General features: G+C 39.8%; 1 protein-coding gene across 11 annotated transcripts in view; it reads left to right on the plus strand.

The window, feature by feature from the left end:
• Positions 1-15,925, plus strand: part of TNRC6B (trinucleotide repeat containing adaptor 6B) — a 126,206-nt gene that overhangs the window by 21,891 nt on the left and 88,390 nt on the right. For 4 of the 11 annotated variants that reach the window (XM_068142504.1, XM_068142506.1, XM_068142510.1 and 1 more), the window contains exon 3: positions 15,815-15,882. The exons of the other annotated variants lie outside the window; for them this stretch is intronic. In XM_068142504.1, the coding sequence (XP_067998605.1) occupies positions 15,815-15,882 (68 nt within the window). The remainder of the gene's footprint in view (positions 1-15,814; positions 15,883-15,925) is intronic. 11 annotated transcript variants of the gene reach the window in all.

Raw genomic sequence — 15,925 nt, forward strand, 5'->3', positions numbered from 1 at the left:
TGTTGCAAAAGTTGGAGGAAAAGACTATAGAATTTTTGTGCTTTTTGTGTCTTAAGATACATAAATTACATAAAATACCTTTTGTGGCTTTTTAACTTACACACCTTGCTTTATTCCTGGTGAACTGGTTTGGTTCTGTACCTGTTTTGAGATATTCTGACATGCTGGACTGTATAGCATTCTGAGCTACCAAAACCAAACCTTGAAGGAGATTTCTTTCTGGTTTTGAGGAGGAATCGTGCCTCTTGTAGACCTGAGTAGGTCACTTAGACCAAATATTTATGTGTTTTGAAGGAATTAACATTACATGAGGCATGATTACAAAATTGAATCCCTGTAGGGAGGCAGGGTTATCACTTGTTTGATGACTATCAATGTGGTGTGCTGCTACAAAAGTTGGTCTTCATGCTTGTCTTTGCCACTCAGGAAATGAGTGACAGTGACAGCTTCTTAGTAATTCAGCTGAAGAGAAGTTCTGGGTGGACTCAGCCTTCTGTTTAAGGTTTGCTTTCCACACTGTTATTGATGCCTACATTTTTATGTAATTTTGGGTTTGTTTTGGTTTTTATATTGTGGTAGTTGAGTTGTACTCTAGCTCTCGATTTTCCTGTCTACAGTCTTTCCCTTTGGCAGTATATCTTTTGTCATTCGTTGGCTTGTTTTCCAGCAAGGAGTCTTTCGTTCATGGCCTTTCCACTTTTCTCTCCACCCTGCCCCACAGGCTGCTTTTGGAAAAATTTACTGTCTTGGTAGTTTTGTTGCCAGGGCTTTTCTTCTTAACTGGTTCCATTGTTTGATCTCACAGTTTTGTTCTTGTTATCACTGTCAGAAAATACTCCTTTTTGTTCAAATGGCATCAACATGGTAAAGACAGCTGGCACCTGTCAATAGCACTCTTTTGATTGCAGTAATTATCCAATATTAGTGCCCCAAAGAAGGGAAACAACCTGTACAGAATTAAGGTTTTTCAAATAAACAGAGCTTTAAAAAATGGTTATTTTTAGCACATAAGGAAGTCTTGACAGGAATATTGCATCTTTTATCCATATGATCTGTTGGTGAATATCATACAGTGAAGTACCCATTCACTTTATAAAATGTTTAGGGGTTGGAGTGTCTGTTTCCTGGCTTTTCAAGGATCTCTTTTCCTCCTTTCAGAGGGGACATGCACACATGACAGCAGCTCCACTTGGAGCCCCATACACTCTGCTCTTCTTTGGATTATGCTTTTATTTATTTCTTTTACACTATATTTTGTGGTAGTTCCTTTGCCACTAATGATTACTCCTCTTTTTCCATTAACAGCCTTGGTGCTCTGACAATATCAACAAGCACTGTGCTTCTTGTTTGTGACTGATTTATTTTCAGCTGTTTTCATCCATCTGTTAAGGATTACTGCACAGACAACACTTGAACTTTGTTTCTCAGTTGTTCCTTTGCTGTAAAATATTGCAGGAGGAAGCTTAAAATTTTATGCCTGATTTGAAGTAGTACTTTTAGATTTCTTTTTAATATTGGCAGGAGTTTGATTTTATTTTTTAGAAAAAAAAAAGTGTAACAAATTTTAAAGTTTTCACATAAAATGTAAAATTTTCCTTCCTTGTTCCTTTGTCTTTCAGAATACAAACCTAGGGGTCCAGTTCTGGGCCCTTCAGTTTAGGAAGGATGTTGACTTGCTGGAATGAGTCCAGAGAAGGGCAACGAAGTTAGTGAGGGGCTTGGAACACAAGCCCTATGAGGAGAGACTGAGGGAGCTGGGGCTGCTTAGCCTGGAGAGGAGGAGACTCAGGGGTGACCTTATTGCTCTCTACAACTACCTGAAGGGGGGTTGTGAACAGGCAGAGGTTGGTCTCTTCTCCCAGGCAGCCAGCACCAGAACAAGAGGACACAGTCTCAGGCTGCGCCAGGGGAAGTTCAGGCTGGAGGTCAGGAGGAAGTTTTACACAGAGAGAGTGATTGCCCATTGGAATGGACTGCCCGGGGAGGTGGTGGAGTCGCCGTCACTGGAGGTGTTCAGGAGGAGACTTGACAGGGTGCTTGGTTGCATGGGTTAGTTGATTAGGTGGTGTTGGGTGATAGGTTGGACGCGATGATCTTGAAGGTCTCTTCCAACCTGGTTTATTCTATTCTATTCTATGGATTTGCAGGGAGGGAGGGACTTTAATCTGAGTAATTTATGAAAATACGATTTTGATTCAGCGTTGGAGAAGGGAAAGGAGGGAAAACAGCTAGTTCTGCCCTTTTGATGGTTTGATAAAAATCTAGGTATGCAATATGTTGATGAAGAATGATGGCTGCACAGTATTTGTAGTAATTCTTATCTTCTGATGAGTATAGAAAGGGAAAAGATTCTGTGCTATAGGGTGTTAGACAAACGGGGGTTTATTTGAAGTTTTCATTATTGTTTATAGAACAGTTACTGAACTGAACAGGTAGTCTAGAAAGAAGGCTGCTCTGGTGGTTTTCTTCAAAACCAGTGACAAAAACATTGAGGCTTGTCCTGTTGTTGTGTCCAGTGCCTGTGACACTGTTAGTACTTGTTTTACTTGAAGTTGCTTCCCTGTTCTTGTCTGTCAGCTTGAATCTTTCCATTATTGCCTGTTCTCATCCTAGTGAATTCTTACTTTTCTTGCCTTTTGGTGTCTAGTTGTGAAACTAGAGTTTGCTCTCTGTTCAAATCCCTCTTTTGGCACTGGCTATGTTTTTTTGGGGAGTATTGTTGTGGTCCTTTTTGCCATCCTAAACTAGTCACACAGAGACTATGAAAAGGTTAAAAAGTGTATGACACTTAAGAGCTCAAACACTTGATTATTTAACATATGTTGAGAATAAAGAAGTGTAAGCCTGCCTGAGTAGTCTGAGTAGTATTTGTGTTTCATCTAAGTTGCATGGTTTTATATATGTAAATAGAAGCTTAAAATTCAGAGTGAAGTGTTAGGGTGGAGTGTTGCCAGTCAGGAGGTATTATTCCTAAAAGCATAAATGTTCCACTATCTGCATGTATGAGTAAATTATGCTCAGTTTTTGATAGTGGGTGTTACTTCATGCTGTCAATGATGCAGGAGTTAAGCTGGTTCCTTTATTGTGTGGGATTTAGAATTAATACAGTAAAAAGAAACTCTTACTTGGGTCACTGAACTTGACACAGCATTCATAGTAGTGATGCCTGTATGTCTGGAACTCATAATACTATTTAGTCATACAGAACTGGGTTTCTATTCAGATGGCACTAAATAATTTAAAACATTTAGGCTGAGTGAAGGCCTATACAGTAATGAAATGAACAAAATGCTTTATCACTGTAATTAAAAAAGCTATTTTGCAATCTAATATTGCCCTGGTGCATAGTGCTTTCAGAGTTTATGGCTTCTCTGCAGGATGAATCCCTGCTACTCCTGAAAACTATGACTTGTTGTGAAGAGGTGAACTATCAGCCGTGGTGTACTTTCCTATCAATACCTGGCATGACAGAGTAGGCTTCAGTTTACATCTGTGGCTGTTGTCTTTGCCATTCAGGTGTTTTTTTTATCACTCCTCTAATCTTCAGAATGTGTTCATTTGTTCATTTTTACTTGTGCTGGTGCATTACTTGAGCTTCCAGTGCTTCACTTCCCTGATACACCAGGTATGTTTCCGTCATTTTTCTGGTCTGTGAGTTGTAAAGAGCAGCTAGTTTTTCTGATGCTGACCCTACAACTATATCAAGTTCTTAGAGTACAAGTACCTTGTAAATTCTGTTGGAAGTAGAGATATTCTGCTTAACTTACACTTCTCCCAAAAGGTGGCAGCTTAAGAACTGGTCTGAGCACAAAGTTTTTCACAGTGCAGCTGGTGTCATCTACATTAGGCTCTGCTAGCTTCATTTTTCTAGCCTGAAAGTGGTACAATTGCTTAAGGGAGTAATTTCAAAAGCAAAATCTTTGCATAACATGTATTTGGGGGAGGGGAGGCTTTAATCTCTCAGTAAAGAAAGAAGTTACTTCAAATCTTAAGCTAATAAAGTAGTCCTCCCTTTTAATGACATGGTATTAAGGCTAGTGAAAATGTCATGGCATATTCTCTTATTTTAGGGATAAAGTAACATAGTTCATCAAGTGGAGCAGAAATGTTGAGTTAGTTTTTCTCTTGAACTTAACACTGTGGCCAAAAAAGGTATTAGTAATGTTTTCCTACAAAACACTACACAGTTAGACCTTCCTACATGGAGGAAAAAAAACCAAACCCAGACTGCTTTTCAGTTTATCACTTTGAATTTCAGAATGTAAAGGCATTGCAGCAAAAAGCTGTAATTATGGTGTGTGGTTTGACCCCAGCTGGCAACCAAGCACCACCCTGCTGCTTACTTACTCCCCTCCATGGTGAGATGGGGGGAGAATTGGAACAGTACAACTGAGAAAACTTGCAAGTCAAGACTTTAATTTTTATTTTTTAAAGTAAGGGGTTGGGGGGAAACCAGAACAAAACACCAAAGAAACCACCAAATAAATGCCAAACCCAAGAAAGAATTACCACTGACTAACCTAATAACCAGCCAGTCTCTGAGAAACGGCCACCTCTGCCAAGCTCCAAGCACACCCCCACATCACTTTCACTGTTAAGTATGGTATCATATGGTATGCAATATCCGTTTGGTCAGTTGGGGTTAGCTGTCCCAGCTGTCCTCCCAACCTGCTGTGCTGTGCCAGCCTACTTGCTGGTGGGGTGCTGTGAGAAGCCTTGACACCGTGTAAGTGCTGTTCAGCCGTAACTAAAACATCAGCATGTTATCAGCGCTGTTTGCAGCCTAGATCCAAAACATAGCCCTGTATCATCTACTGTGTAGAAATATAACTCTCCCAGCCAAACCCAGAACTGTTATCAGAGTCTATTGGCTTTATAAAACAGCAGTTACAAGCAAGATAAAATTGTGGAGGACCTTGCAAAAAAGAACATGAAATTAAACAGGCAGTGCTACTTGAATGATTGTAAAGGAATGCTGTTGACAGCTTAGCTGCTTGGGTATTATAAAAGAAATTCAACATGAAGTGTCAGATTTTGCCAGTTGGGTGTACTGTTTGCTACAGGGGCAAGATGGATTGCTCATCTGAAACCTACTTACACATAGTGAAGACTGCTAAATTATAGATCCAAAACTGAAAGATGACGCTCAGTTTTCTAATCTCAGAACACCCTACAGTGCTTTTGAAGCACAAAAGAGAAGGTTAATACAGTGTTGTGTTTTATTTCCCTTGGAAAACACCATCATCTGCCAAATTGACTTTGAGATCTGTGAGTGCTGTCATCATACAGTCCTTTGATCCAACCTTTTCCTACGTACAGTGCATGTGGAGGAAATGTAATGGCGATGAACAGATGTGGATCTGATTTCTAACAGCAAAAATGCTTCAGTCCTAATAAAACTCAGTTTCAGCTCACATTTTCCATTCTTCTAAAGGTTCTTCCCTTTTCATAAGTGTGGGCTTGCCTTTTTTTTCCCTCAGCTGTTAGCATCTCAGGCTGATGACAGTGGTTCATAATACTTTGCAAAACAGACAAGAAAGTACTTTTTATTTGCTGAAACTAAAAAAGCAGCTCTGCATTTGAGAGCTGATCATAGTAGAGTCCCACTATGGTGTTGGAGACAATTAGGGACACTGGTGTGTGGCTTCGCTTGAGAAGTCTCTCCTTTGCAGGTGTGCTATTGGCACACCATTTAAGGGGGTTTCTACTTACTCAGAATATTGCCTTTTGATCTCTTTCTATTCAGTATTGGCTTTACAGAGTTGTTGGCAGTGGTTGTAGTCTGTGTCAGTGTGATAGTTACATATAACTAGCCACCGAAACCCAACATCTTGCATATGTGAAAGTATTGATAAATGTTTCCATTTTTACAGTCTTCTGACAGATGGAGGGGATAGCTATTTGGGGGGAAATTTGAGACATAGTCAGTAAAAGCTTACTTTACCTTTCCAAATAATTTGTAGACTGATTAGTTCGGCTTAGTCACTGAAAGGTATAAAACTCAGTCATCTCATTGACCTAATGTATTTGCATGACCCTACATGGAAAATTTTGTTTTGTGAACTGTATGGGTATGAATTTGTTTCAGTTCCTCACATTTTTTTTCTTCTCTCATCGAGCGTGGCAGAAATGAGTATGGGAGTTTTGGAGAAGACAATAAACCCAATTGTGGTAGTCTTCATGGCAGATAGTTTAGAGAGCGTATGTACAGCTGAGGACACTTGAGCTCTGAAAAAGGCATTGTGCAATATCAGTTCCCCTGAGGGTGAAAGCAACATGAAAAGCATGTCAGCATTTCCTGTCACTTGTTTAAAGTCTATTCACTGAGACACTTTGGTAGTAGGTAGTACAGCATATTATGAAGAAAGGAGAAGGTAATGAGTGTCTGCACATGCAGTAAGCCTGTGTGGAATTAGGTTGCTAAGAAATGTTCTAGAAGTGCTCTGAAATTGCATTGGTAGGTTTCAACAGATGCAGTTACCGCAGATAATTCCCAGGGAGCTAACTTGCTCCTGTGATGTTTGAGGATAAGTTTTAATGTATGCAAGCAAGAAAAGCTCAAGTTCTATTGCACAGATGGGCAGGTATTTTAATGGTTTGGTAGTTTAAATACTTAAAAATGTCAATAAGCCTGAGAAATTTGGAAAAATTATTCAAACAAGCAGCATTGCCATTGGCTACTTGTGACCAAAATGAGGTTGGAAACTGGAAAGTAGCTGTACTTTCTGTGTGTGAATAGCCTATGTTCCTTCTCCTTTTTTGACAGTTGTCATCACCAGGAGACTACCAAAGCTAATCCAGCCCTCTGACTTTTACCCATTGCTGGTGGTAATCCAAGCTGGAATCAATGAGATTGACAATCAAAAAGGAATTCAAGGCCTTAGGACAATTGATTGGTGGGACAGGAGCTCAAGTGGTGTTCTGCTCAGTTCCCTCAGTGGCAGAGGTGTACACTGAAAGGAACAGAGAACCCATACCATCAGCAAATGGCTCCAGGGATGGTGCCAGCAGTGGAATCTTGGGTTCTTTGATCAAGGGGCAACCTGCTGGACCTAGATGGGGTGAATCTATCTGGAAAGGGCAAGAGGGCTCTAGCACTGGAGTTGGCAGGGCTCATTGGTGTTGGGTAACAGGTTGGACTTGATGATCTCTGAGGTCTTTTCCAGCCTTAACTGATTCTATGATTCTATGAACGCCCTAGCAGGGTTACTACATACTTACTAGGGACTTGCTCTCAACCTGCAGCTTTTCATTGCTCAGGAACTTTCTGGGATATAGGAACACTGACAGATTCTATGTATTCAGAATCCTCACAAATATATTTCTGTGAGCACAGAAATATAAGTAGTTCTTCTTTCTCATCTGACCAGACTGGCAAGGAACTCTTAAGGCTGAATAATTTCAGCACCTCTTTGTGGGTGCCTGGTTTATGTAATTTCAGTCACTCCTAACAGCAGAAAAGAGTATTTGTGGCAGTGAAGGCTACTGAATTAGTAGTAATGTAGTTTTCAGTAATTCTAATTTGCTTTCCTGAGCCATTACAAGTTCTTTTTGTTATTCATGGCTGTTGTCCTTTTGTGGCAATGTATCATCTAATTTTCCAAACCTCTGGAAGAGGGCAATTGCTGTGTTTTTCCTTTTCTCTGTAAGGGCAGTTCACAATGTGTGTATCAAAATCTCAACCACTTATAGGTGTGAGTTTAAACTGCTGTAATTTGTTCATGTCTGTCTGCACATAAATAGTAAATTAACTGTCTAATAAGCTGGCTAAATAGGATCATTGGGCTGCACATGAGTGGCTGTTCAAAGTAGTGGTGGTGAGCAAACTGTTAAAGGGCTTTTGGGTCAGACTTTACCCCTAAATAAAAAGTGTAAAAGATTTGTTACAGAAGTGTGAAAGGCTTTTTCAGAGTTGCAGGAGTTAGCAAGATTTCTTGGCTTGTGAAATGTTAATGATCTTTAGCTGAAGCATAGTACAGAAAGTTAGCTAAATAAATGACTGTGGTTACTTGTGTCTTATTAGATTCAGATTTTTCTGCAGTCTGTAGTGTATATGTAGAGAACACTAAGAAATGGACAGAGTACATCAACTGGGGTGCAGGAAAAGGAAAGCATCCCTGCTTACATTCAGAATGCTTTCTGCATTTTTGTGTCTGAGACTGTGAATTCAGCAGCTGTAGAGTTGAAGCTTTCAAACAGCAATTCTAGGTACCCTGTCATACCATAACTTGAGTCACTTAAACGTTTTTAGTGGTCGAAGGTGTTTCCTGCAAAACAGTATCTGGCTCTGAACAACCAAGTAGCTCAAAGTTCCTGAAGAGCAGGATTCAGATGAATTAGTGTGTGTGTATATGAGCTATGATATTATAAATACTTTGCAGCTAACTACTGAGTGTTTTAAAGATATTTTTAAAGTTATGTACACTTTCTTATCTACACACTCTGAAATATGGCTGATGTCCTGACCTTTGTGTCTCCAAAGTGACTGTCATAAAATTACTTGTTTTAAGTTTAGCAGGGAATTCCTATTAAGCTGCTGGGCATTTCACAGACTATTTGATAACATAAACATTAAAAATTACACAGAAAATGGGCCATAGGTTACTTCTGCAGCTGCAGGTGATTAATTAGCAACAGCTGAAGGTAGAAGCTAAACTTCTAGTCCTTCATCTCTGCTGCAGATTTGGTGCTTATTTAGGTGAAACATAAATTACATATCCTGAGTCACATAACCCTTCTATTAATGATTAATTGAGCTGCCATTGGTAATTTGTCTTATTGTTCTGTGAGGATGATGCACACTTTAATGATGGTATATGTTAACGCGCTGGCATTTATAGTCAATGTTGTAATATTTCATTGAGTCAAGAATTAAAGTACCATTAGGCTGCATATGCCAAACAGGTATGAGATTAGTTATTTTAAGAAGTAATTGTATGTGGTTTAAGTGTGTTAGCATTCGAAATGCTCAGCAGGGCGTACTGACTGTGAGATGTGACTTAGTAGCAGCATTGCATTATTCTCGTTTTACTAACAGGAAAACCAGTTAGAACTGCCTGATGGTAGTAACACTGAGATGCTCAGTCTAGATGCTGATGAGAAACTTCAAGAAAATGAAGTGAGTAAGCCAGGTTATGGTTCCCATCTTGTGTTAGTATCTCTTGTGTACTGCTTTGGCAAAACTGAGATGGAAAAGTGAAAATATAAATAGGTTCAAATGAAAACTTTGTCTCCTGAAAGACGCCAAAATGTTGATAACTTTTCCTGTGTATCTTGTTTCTAAGATTTTCTTCTGTGCAGTTCAGAAATACTCCACTCTTCCTAATTTTAGAAGCTGGTTTTCTGTTAATTTTATTTTCTTTTTAGTTTAAATCAGTATTTTTAAGGTGGAGTTTTCTAATGCTTTCATCTCTGTAGTGAAAACAATGGTTTAGGGACTAGTTTTGCTAATCAATTTGTGCTATTTCATGTATAATTTTCAGATGCTATCTTAACACTGTTCCTAAGAAAATTATTAAAGCACTTGCAACTAAATTGCACTGATTTCTATTAAAAAAAAGTTAACCATTTAATCTGCACTAATGAGTAAAAATTTCCTCAATGCAGTTTGTCCAAAGTGCTCATAAAACCAAGCAGAGAGGTGAGTCTGCCTTTTCATTTGTAGTAGTGATTACATTTCTGTTAGGCCTCAAATTGTCACTGATGTTTCTGACAAGTTCTTCTAGCTGCATGGCATTTATAGAGCTGCTGCCAGTGTTACCAGTAGTGGCTACTGACTAATAGCTTGGATTTTAAGGATTAGGTTGTGCAATTGTTCTTAAAGCAAGAACTGGTGAGATAAAAGAAATGCTGATGTCCTGCTCCACTGTACTGCTGTTGCTGCTGATGATTGGGAAGGTGCAGTGATGTTAAAGCAATAATTGTTACAAGCTACTGAATTTTTCAGTCTTAAACTGGAACTGCAGCAGGCTGTGTTAAAAATACCAGGCGACATAAAGCACTGGAATTAAATTGCCACAACATGCAGAAAGCAGCTTTTGACCTTGGCTGGTCCTCACTAGAGTCTAGTTGTGTGCCAGATAAGGTTTTCAATTTGTGTGTGCTTGAGAAGCTAGCAAATGAGAACTCTTAAAAGCATCTTTATCTTCAGTTCACTTGGATGGCTGGTTGGAGTCTTATTTGTAAAATGGGAAAGAAAAATAATCACAGCTGTGGAAAGTAACTGTGGAGTGAGTGGGCAAAGGGAATGCTGGTAGCTCTTGTGATGAAGCTGCGGGCGTATGTTTCTGTAACTGGGGAAGAGAAAATACTGTTTAATAGCTTTTCATAAGCAGTACAGGATATCTTAGAAAGATCTCTCTGTTTTAATGAGAAAACGTTTGGTTTCATGTATGCTTAGTTTTGTTTTGAGGTCCCTTCCAACCCAGACCATTCTATGATATCTAATGAATGTGTTGAATCATGTCAGGAAAATGTACTTTCTGTAAACAGACTTCAGGAAAGATGAGGCTTTTGCCCTTGAAACTTTCTGACTTGAATTCACTGTGTAGTTGACTTTATCTAGGAACTGCAGATTAGGTTGACTCATTAATCAAATCCATTAGGGTCTCATTGAAGTTATTTTAAGAAAGAGTAGTATGAAACTGTAGTAACAGGTGTTGGACTTCTGAAGAAAAAGTCAGTTTGTTTACATCTAATGCCCTTCTGGTATATTTATTTTGCTAAACACTTTAATTTTCATAAACCTCTTTGGCTTATTATTTAAAAGACTCAATGCTTAAAATTGTGTCAAAATGTAGATATTCATGGATGCCTGAATTTTTAAAGAAGAAAGAAGCTTTGAAATAATAAAATAGAGAGTCAAACAACTTGCAGTTCCTTTCTATTGACTCCCCCTGTGCTGTTTAAGGGTCTATTTCTGGTTCCTTCTTCCAGCTGCCAGAATCTTGAGGCTGCCTCTTTGCTTGCCAGGAGAAACAGGTGTGGAAGGGCACTTCCTTTGATTCCTGCTCTTGGAATCAATGGCTCCCTCTGCAGTCATTTTCAAAGAAACTAAAGTGTGTCTTGTATTCTACTATTCCAACTTTTCTTCTTTCCTTGGGAGCAATACAACAGGTAACAAGAGTTATGTCTCACATCCACCTGCCGCTGTTTTTCTATGTGTTCAGGGCTTCTTCATGTCCTAAACATAATGTAAGTCATGGGAGCCTTTTAAGAACATTTTCAGTTAGCCAGATGTGTTGTGGTTGCTATATATGGCTGAAACTTAGTGAAGACTCTAGGGCTCCAGCTTTCTTGAAAAGAAGACTAAAAGAGTTCTGAGCATCATACTGATGATGAGAGTGAAGAGAAACTGAGAGACCTGTGGGGATGAAGTATATAGGAATTTTATGAGAATATGGGTAAAGGACGAAGAGGAGGCATATTTGCAGATAACTATGGCTGTTCTGTGCTGTTCCTCTCTTCAGTTCATAATTATGTAGTTAACATAATAAAAACATAAAATACCATGTTCTCACCCTTTCTGTAATGGGATGGTACTATTGGCATCACTGTTCCTGTATTCACAGGATTGTTGTGAAATTCAGGTTGGAAGGCGCCTTGCGAGATCTCTAGTCTGACCTCCTGCTTGAAGCAGAGTCTGCTGTGAGACCTTGTGCAGTTTGGCCTTGAAAACTTCGAATCAGGGAGACTACAAAAACTTCTCTGGGCTATCTCTTTCAATGCTTGACTGTCCTCATGTTCCTCTTTTATCCAGTCTGGATTTCTCTTATTTTGACTTAGGCTCATTGCTTCATGTTAGGTCAGAGCATGCCACTGCAGTGAGCCTGACTCCTTGCTGCCTTCCTTGTAGATGCAGTCAGGCTACTGTAGGTCTCCCCAGAGATAGCCCTTTTCCAGGCTGAACAAGTCCAGCGTCCTCAGCTTTTCCTCACAGGGCAAGTACTCTGACTCCCTGAGCATGTTGGTGGCCTACTGAATCCACTTTATGGATGGATTTCTTACACTGAGCAGCCCAAAAGGAGGTGGGTAGGAACACATCTGTAATAATAAACACTGAGTAGAGGCAATAATCTGCTCTCTTATCTCTTGGCAAGGCTTCTCTTAAAGCCTGGGATACTGTTGACCTTTCCTGCCAGGGCACAGTGCTGGCTTATGATCAGCTTTGCTATCTGCCCAAACCTTTTCCACCAAACTGCTCACCAGTCAGTCTCCAGCCTGTATCATTTCCAGGGCTTCTCAGGTGCAGGATTTTGTCTTGCCTGAATTCATGAAGTTTGTGCAAGGTCCATTCCTCCAGCCTGTCTAGGGCCATCAGATTGGCAGCCTGGCCCTTGGACACATTGACTGAATCTCTTCACCCTACCAGCCCTTCAATTCATGGGTAAAGGTTTTTAATGGACTTGTCCTAGGGTAGACCCCGGCAGCACCCAACTTGATACAAGCTTCCAGGTAGTATACAACACAGTAACCATTATCCTCCGAGCCTCACCAGCCAACTGTTTCCTAGCAGTCTAGTTAGTTTGTCCATTCTAAATAGAGGTACTTTATTTCTAGCTCACTTATACTCACTTTCTTGAAGTTCCCATCTCTGCTTTTAGTGTCGTGATGCATTTTATCATTTCCTTTAAACAGTGAAAACCTACCAAGTAATTTTTGCTTTATGTATTAAACATTCTCTGTGTTAATGAGTACTTCCTCACTCTTGACTAATTTTCTTGGTGAAGTTATGAGAAACATTGTCATTGCCTTTCTCTGAGTAATTTGAAGCCCAGCTTTTTTTTTTCAGTGCTGACATAATCATACTGTCTCTTCAGTTTGGTTTTTTTTATAAAGCAGATTTTATTAACTTAAATTACTTCTGCCTAGTGTCTGAAGTTGGAGCAAGGTGATTAACATTTCTTAAAAGTAGATGAGGTTTTCTGATAGCTTTAAAACAGATTTGTCTGCACCTACAACCTTGGCACTTCTAGCTTAGTTGGTTGGTTGTTCTTAATCATTTGCCCACTTCCCTTTGAAATGGTAATTTTGATAGATATGCATGCTAGATGATAACGTGTCTGGAACAGCCATCTCATTAGCATTCTTCCTATAAAATTAATATTACATCAACAGTTTTATTTGCAGTGCTTCAGCAGTTGCCTGGTCCTTGTAGGGGTTGTCTGGATGTTTGGTTCCCATTCAGATTTCTAGTTTATGATCTAATAGAAAGGAAAGCAAGATGATTTAAAGTTTTTATTGTTTTAAAAATTATTCCCATTTTATACTTAATGTTCTATGATCCCTCCTTTTCTGCAGCTTCATTAAACTGTTTACAAAGCCCTGTAGTGATAGGATGAGGGGTAATGGCTTCAAACTGGAGAAGAGTAGACTTAGATTGGATGTTAGGAACAAGCTCTTTACCATGAGGGTAGTGGAACACTGGAACAGGTTGCCCAGGGCGGTGATTGTGGCCCCATCCCTGGAGATATTCAAAATAAGGCTCAACAGGGCTCTGGGCAACCTGATCTAGTTGAGGATGCTGACTGCAGAGGGGATTGGACTGGATGACCTTTGGAGGTCCCTTCCAACCCAGACCGTTCTATGGTTCTATATCTTAATTTCTGTTTTATATGGGAATCTTTTTGTTTAGCACTATATATGCTGTATGTAATACAGGATGTATTTCATCATTCTCACAAACTGTTGTCTTGCTTTACCATTTGTAGGAATTTTACTTGTCTTACACCCGCAACAGAGTAAAATGCTTTCTGGTTCAGGTCATGTAAGAGTAACTCTTAAGCATGCACCCTCCTTTGGAAGTCCCATCCCTGGATGTTTTAAGGCCAGGCTGGATGTGGCTCTGGGCATCCTGATCTAGTCCGAGGTGTCCCTGCCTATGGCAGGGGGATTGGAACTGGATGATTCTTGAGGTCTCTTCCAACCCTAGCAATTCTGTGATTCTATGACTCCGAGAACCATGCTGTTTTGCGATAGAGCCACAAATCTGTAGCTATTTTGCAGTTGTCACACTCATGTTTTAACATCCACCACAACAGAATTAATGGGGTGAGTACCTGTCTAGTCAGCTTAGACAGTTTGGAGTTCAGATGTTAGAGCTCTTGAGAGACAGGTATGGACTGAAGTACAAGTATCATAGTATCAGTCAGAGTTGGAAGGGACCACAAGGATCATCTAGTTCCAACCCCCCTGCCATGGGCAGGGATACCCCACACTAGATCAGGCTGCCCAGAGCCTCATCCAGCCTGGGCTTAAACCCCTCCAGGGATGGGGCCTCAACCACCTCCCTGGACAACCCATTCCAGGATTTCACCCCTCTCATGGTGAAGAACCTCCTCCTCACATCCAGCCTGAGGGAATATGTGGGATATGGTAGGAATATATGGATAAGAGTCTGAGTTATTTACAAAACTAATGCACAGTTTTGCTCTTAAACATTGCTTCTAAATGAGAACACTTTTGACTGTGGGTCTCATGGGTACATGTGTACAAATGTGAAATTACTTTACATGTGTTTGGTTTACTGTGTCTGCTGGATGTCATTATTACCTTATAATTCACCAGTTTCTTGGTTCACTTGTGGTTCTATACATGGCTGTGTCTGCAGGTAACTTCTTTTATCCTTGTTAGATGTCAGTATGCAGGCAATGTTTCTGTCAGCATTTTTGACCTGTCAACATGATCAAGGTACAAATGAGTAGACTTGATTCTTCTGAGGGGACCATAGGGGCACAAGAGAAAGTGAGCATTAGATTTTGGTTAAGGTTTTTAGTGAGTTGTTGGTTTGGTTTTTGTTTTCCTCCTTCAAAGGCTGACTAAACCACGTTATATTTTCTGACTGAACAGTCCTTCTCTCTTTCCAGTTTAACGTAGTGGATCTTGGATCTGTGTGTGATTATGATTTAGTTGCTTTGTTGTATGGTTTACTGAATATTGCAGTGTGGCCTGTTTGGTTTCACATGAAGTAGAACATCATTAACTGTACAGCTGGATATAGTTTATATAAAATACTAAGTGCATGCGGTGAATTTTGGTCTAAAAAGAGTATTTGCTACCTGTGCAAGGAATTCTAACCAAATGAAGTAATTAAATGAAGAGTGCACAATTAGTTAATGGTCAAATATAATGTCATTTTTCTTTTTGGACAAAGGACTTACTGAAAATGTATGCTAAAACTGTATTTCAAGAGCAAACAATTAAACAGAAAGCTTCCTCAGTGCCCTTGGAATCTTCTAACGTGCGCCAAAGGAAATGCCTACCTTATGTTGTCATTGGAACAGCATCTATTTGAGGTTCCCTTAGGCCTCTTTTTCGCCCTGCTAATTAAGCTGTGCGTGTGCTGCGAAAATCTTTTTCATCCCAAAGTTCTTTTTCACAAGAAACACACTGCTTTCACAGAAGTTTGTAAGTTTCTTTGGAAAGCTCTGATTTTTCTGTATAGATGTTGATAGATGGAACTTTTCCATTCCTCCTTTGTATGTGAGGAAGAAGTGGTAGAAGCCATTCTTGGACTTGCATCATCATTCTGACCATAACTGAGCAAACCTTAGATACCGTGCCTCATAATCTTCTGTGACAGCCATTCAATTGTTCCATTGTAAGATATCTTTTCTTTAACACTTTGCTATAAAATGATGCCATAGCAGTGGGGTTGGGAATGTACATAATGTTGCTAACAAGCTCCATGATCTGTTCCGGACCAGCCACTGGGATAAAGTGGATGTCTTAAAACTGTTTCCTATGGAGTAGGGCCACTTTAGGTGATGTGCATTTTGCTCCACCAATTTCTGACCTGCAATGCTTGCCTTTGCAGATGGAACATGAGGATTTTGTAATGGAGGGGCATGGCAAGACTCCACCTCCTGGTGAAGAAAACAAACAGTGAGTCACATGTTTATTTAAAAAGGGCCTCACCATAGTAAAT

The sequence above is a fragment of the Melanerpes formicivorus genome, unplaced genomic scaffold (genome assembly GCF_026170545.1).
Source record: "Melanerpes formicivorus ecotype bairdi unplaced genomic scaffold, bMelFor1.0.p_v2 SCAF_8, whole genome shotgun sequence".
Classification (NCBI taxonomy): domain Eukaryota; kingdom Metazoa; phylum Chordata; class Aves; order Piciformes; family Picidae; genus Melanerpes; species Melanerpes formicivorus.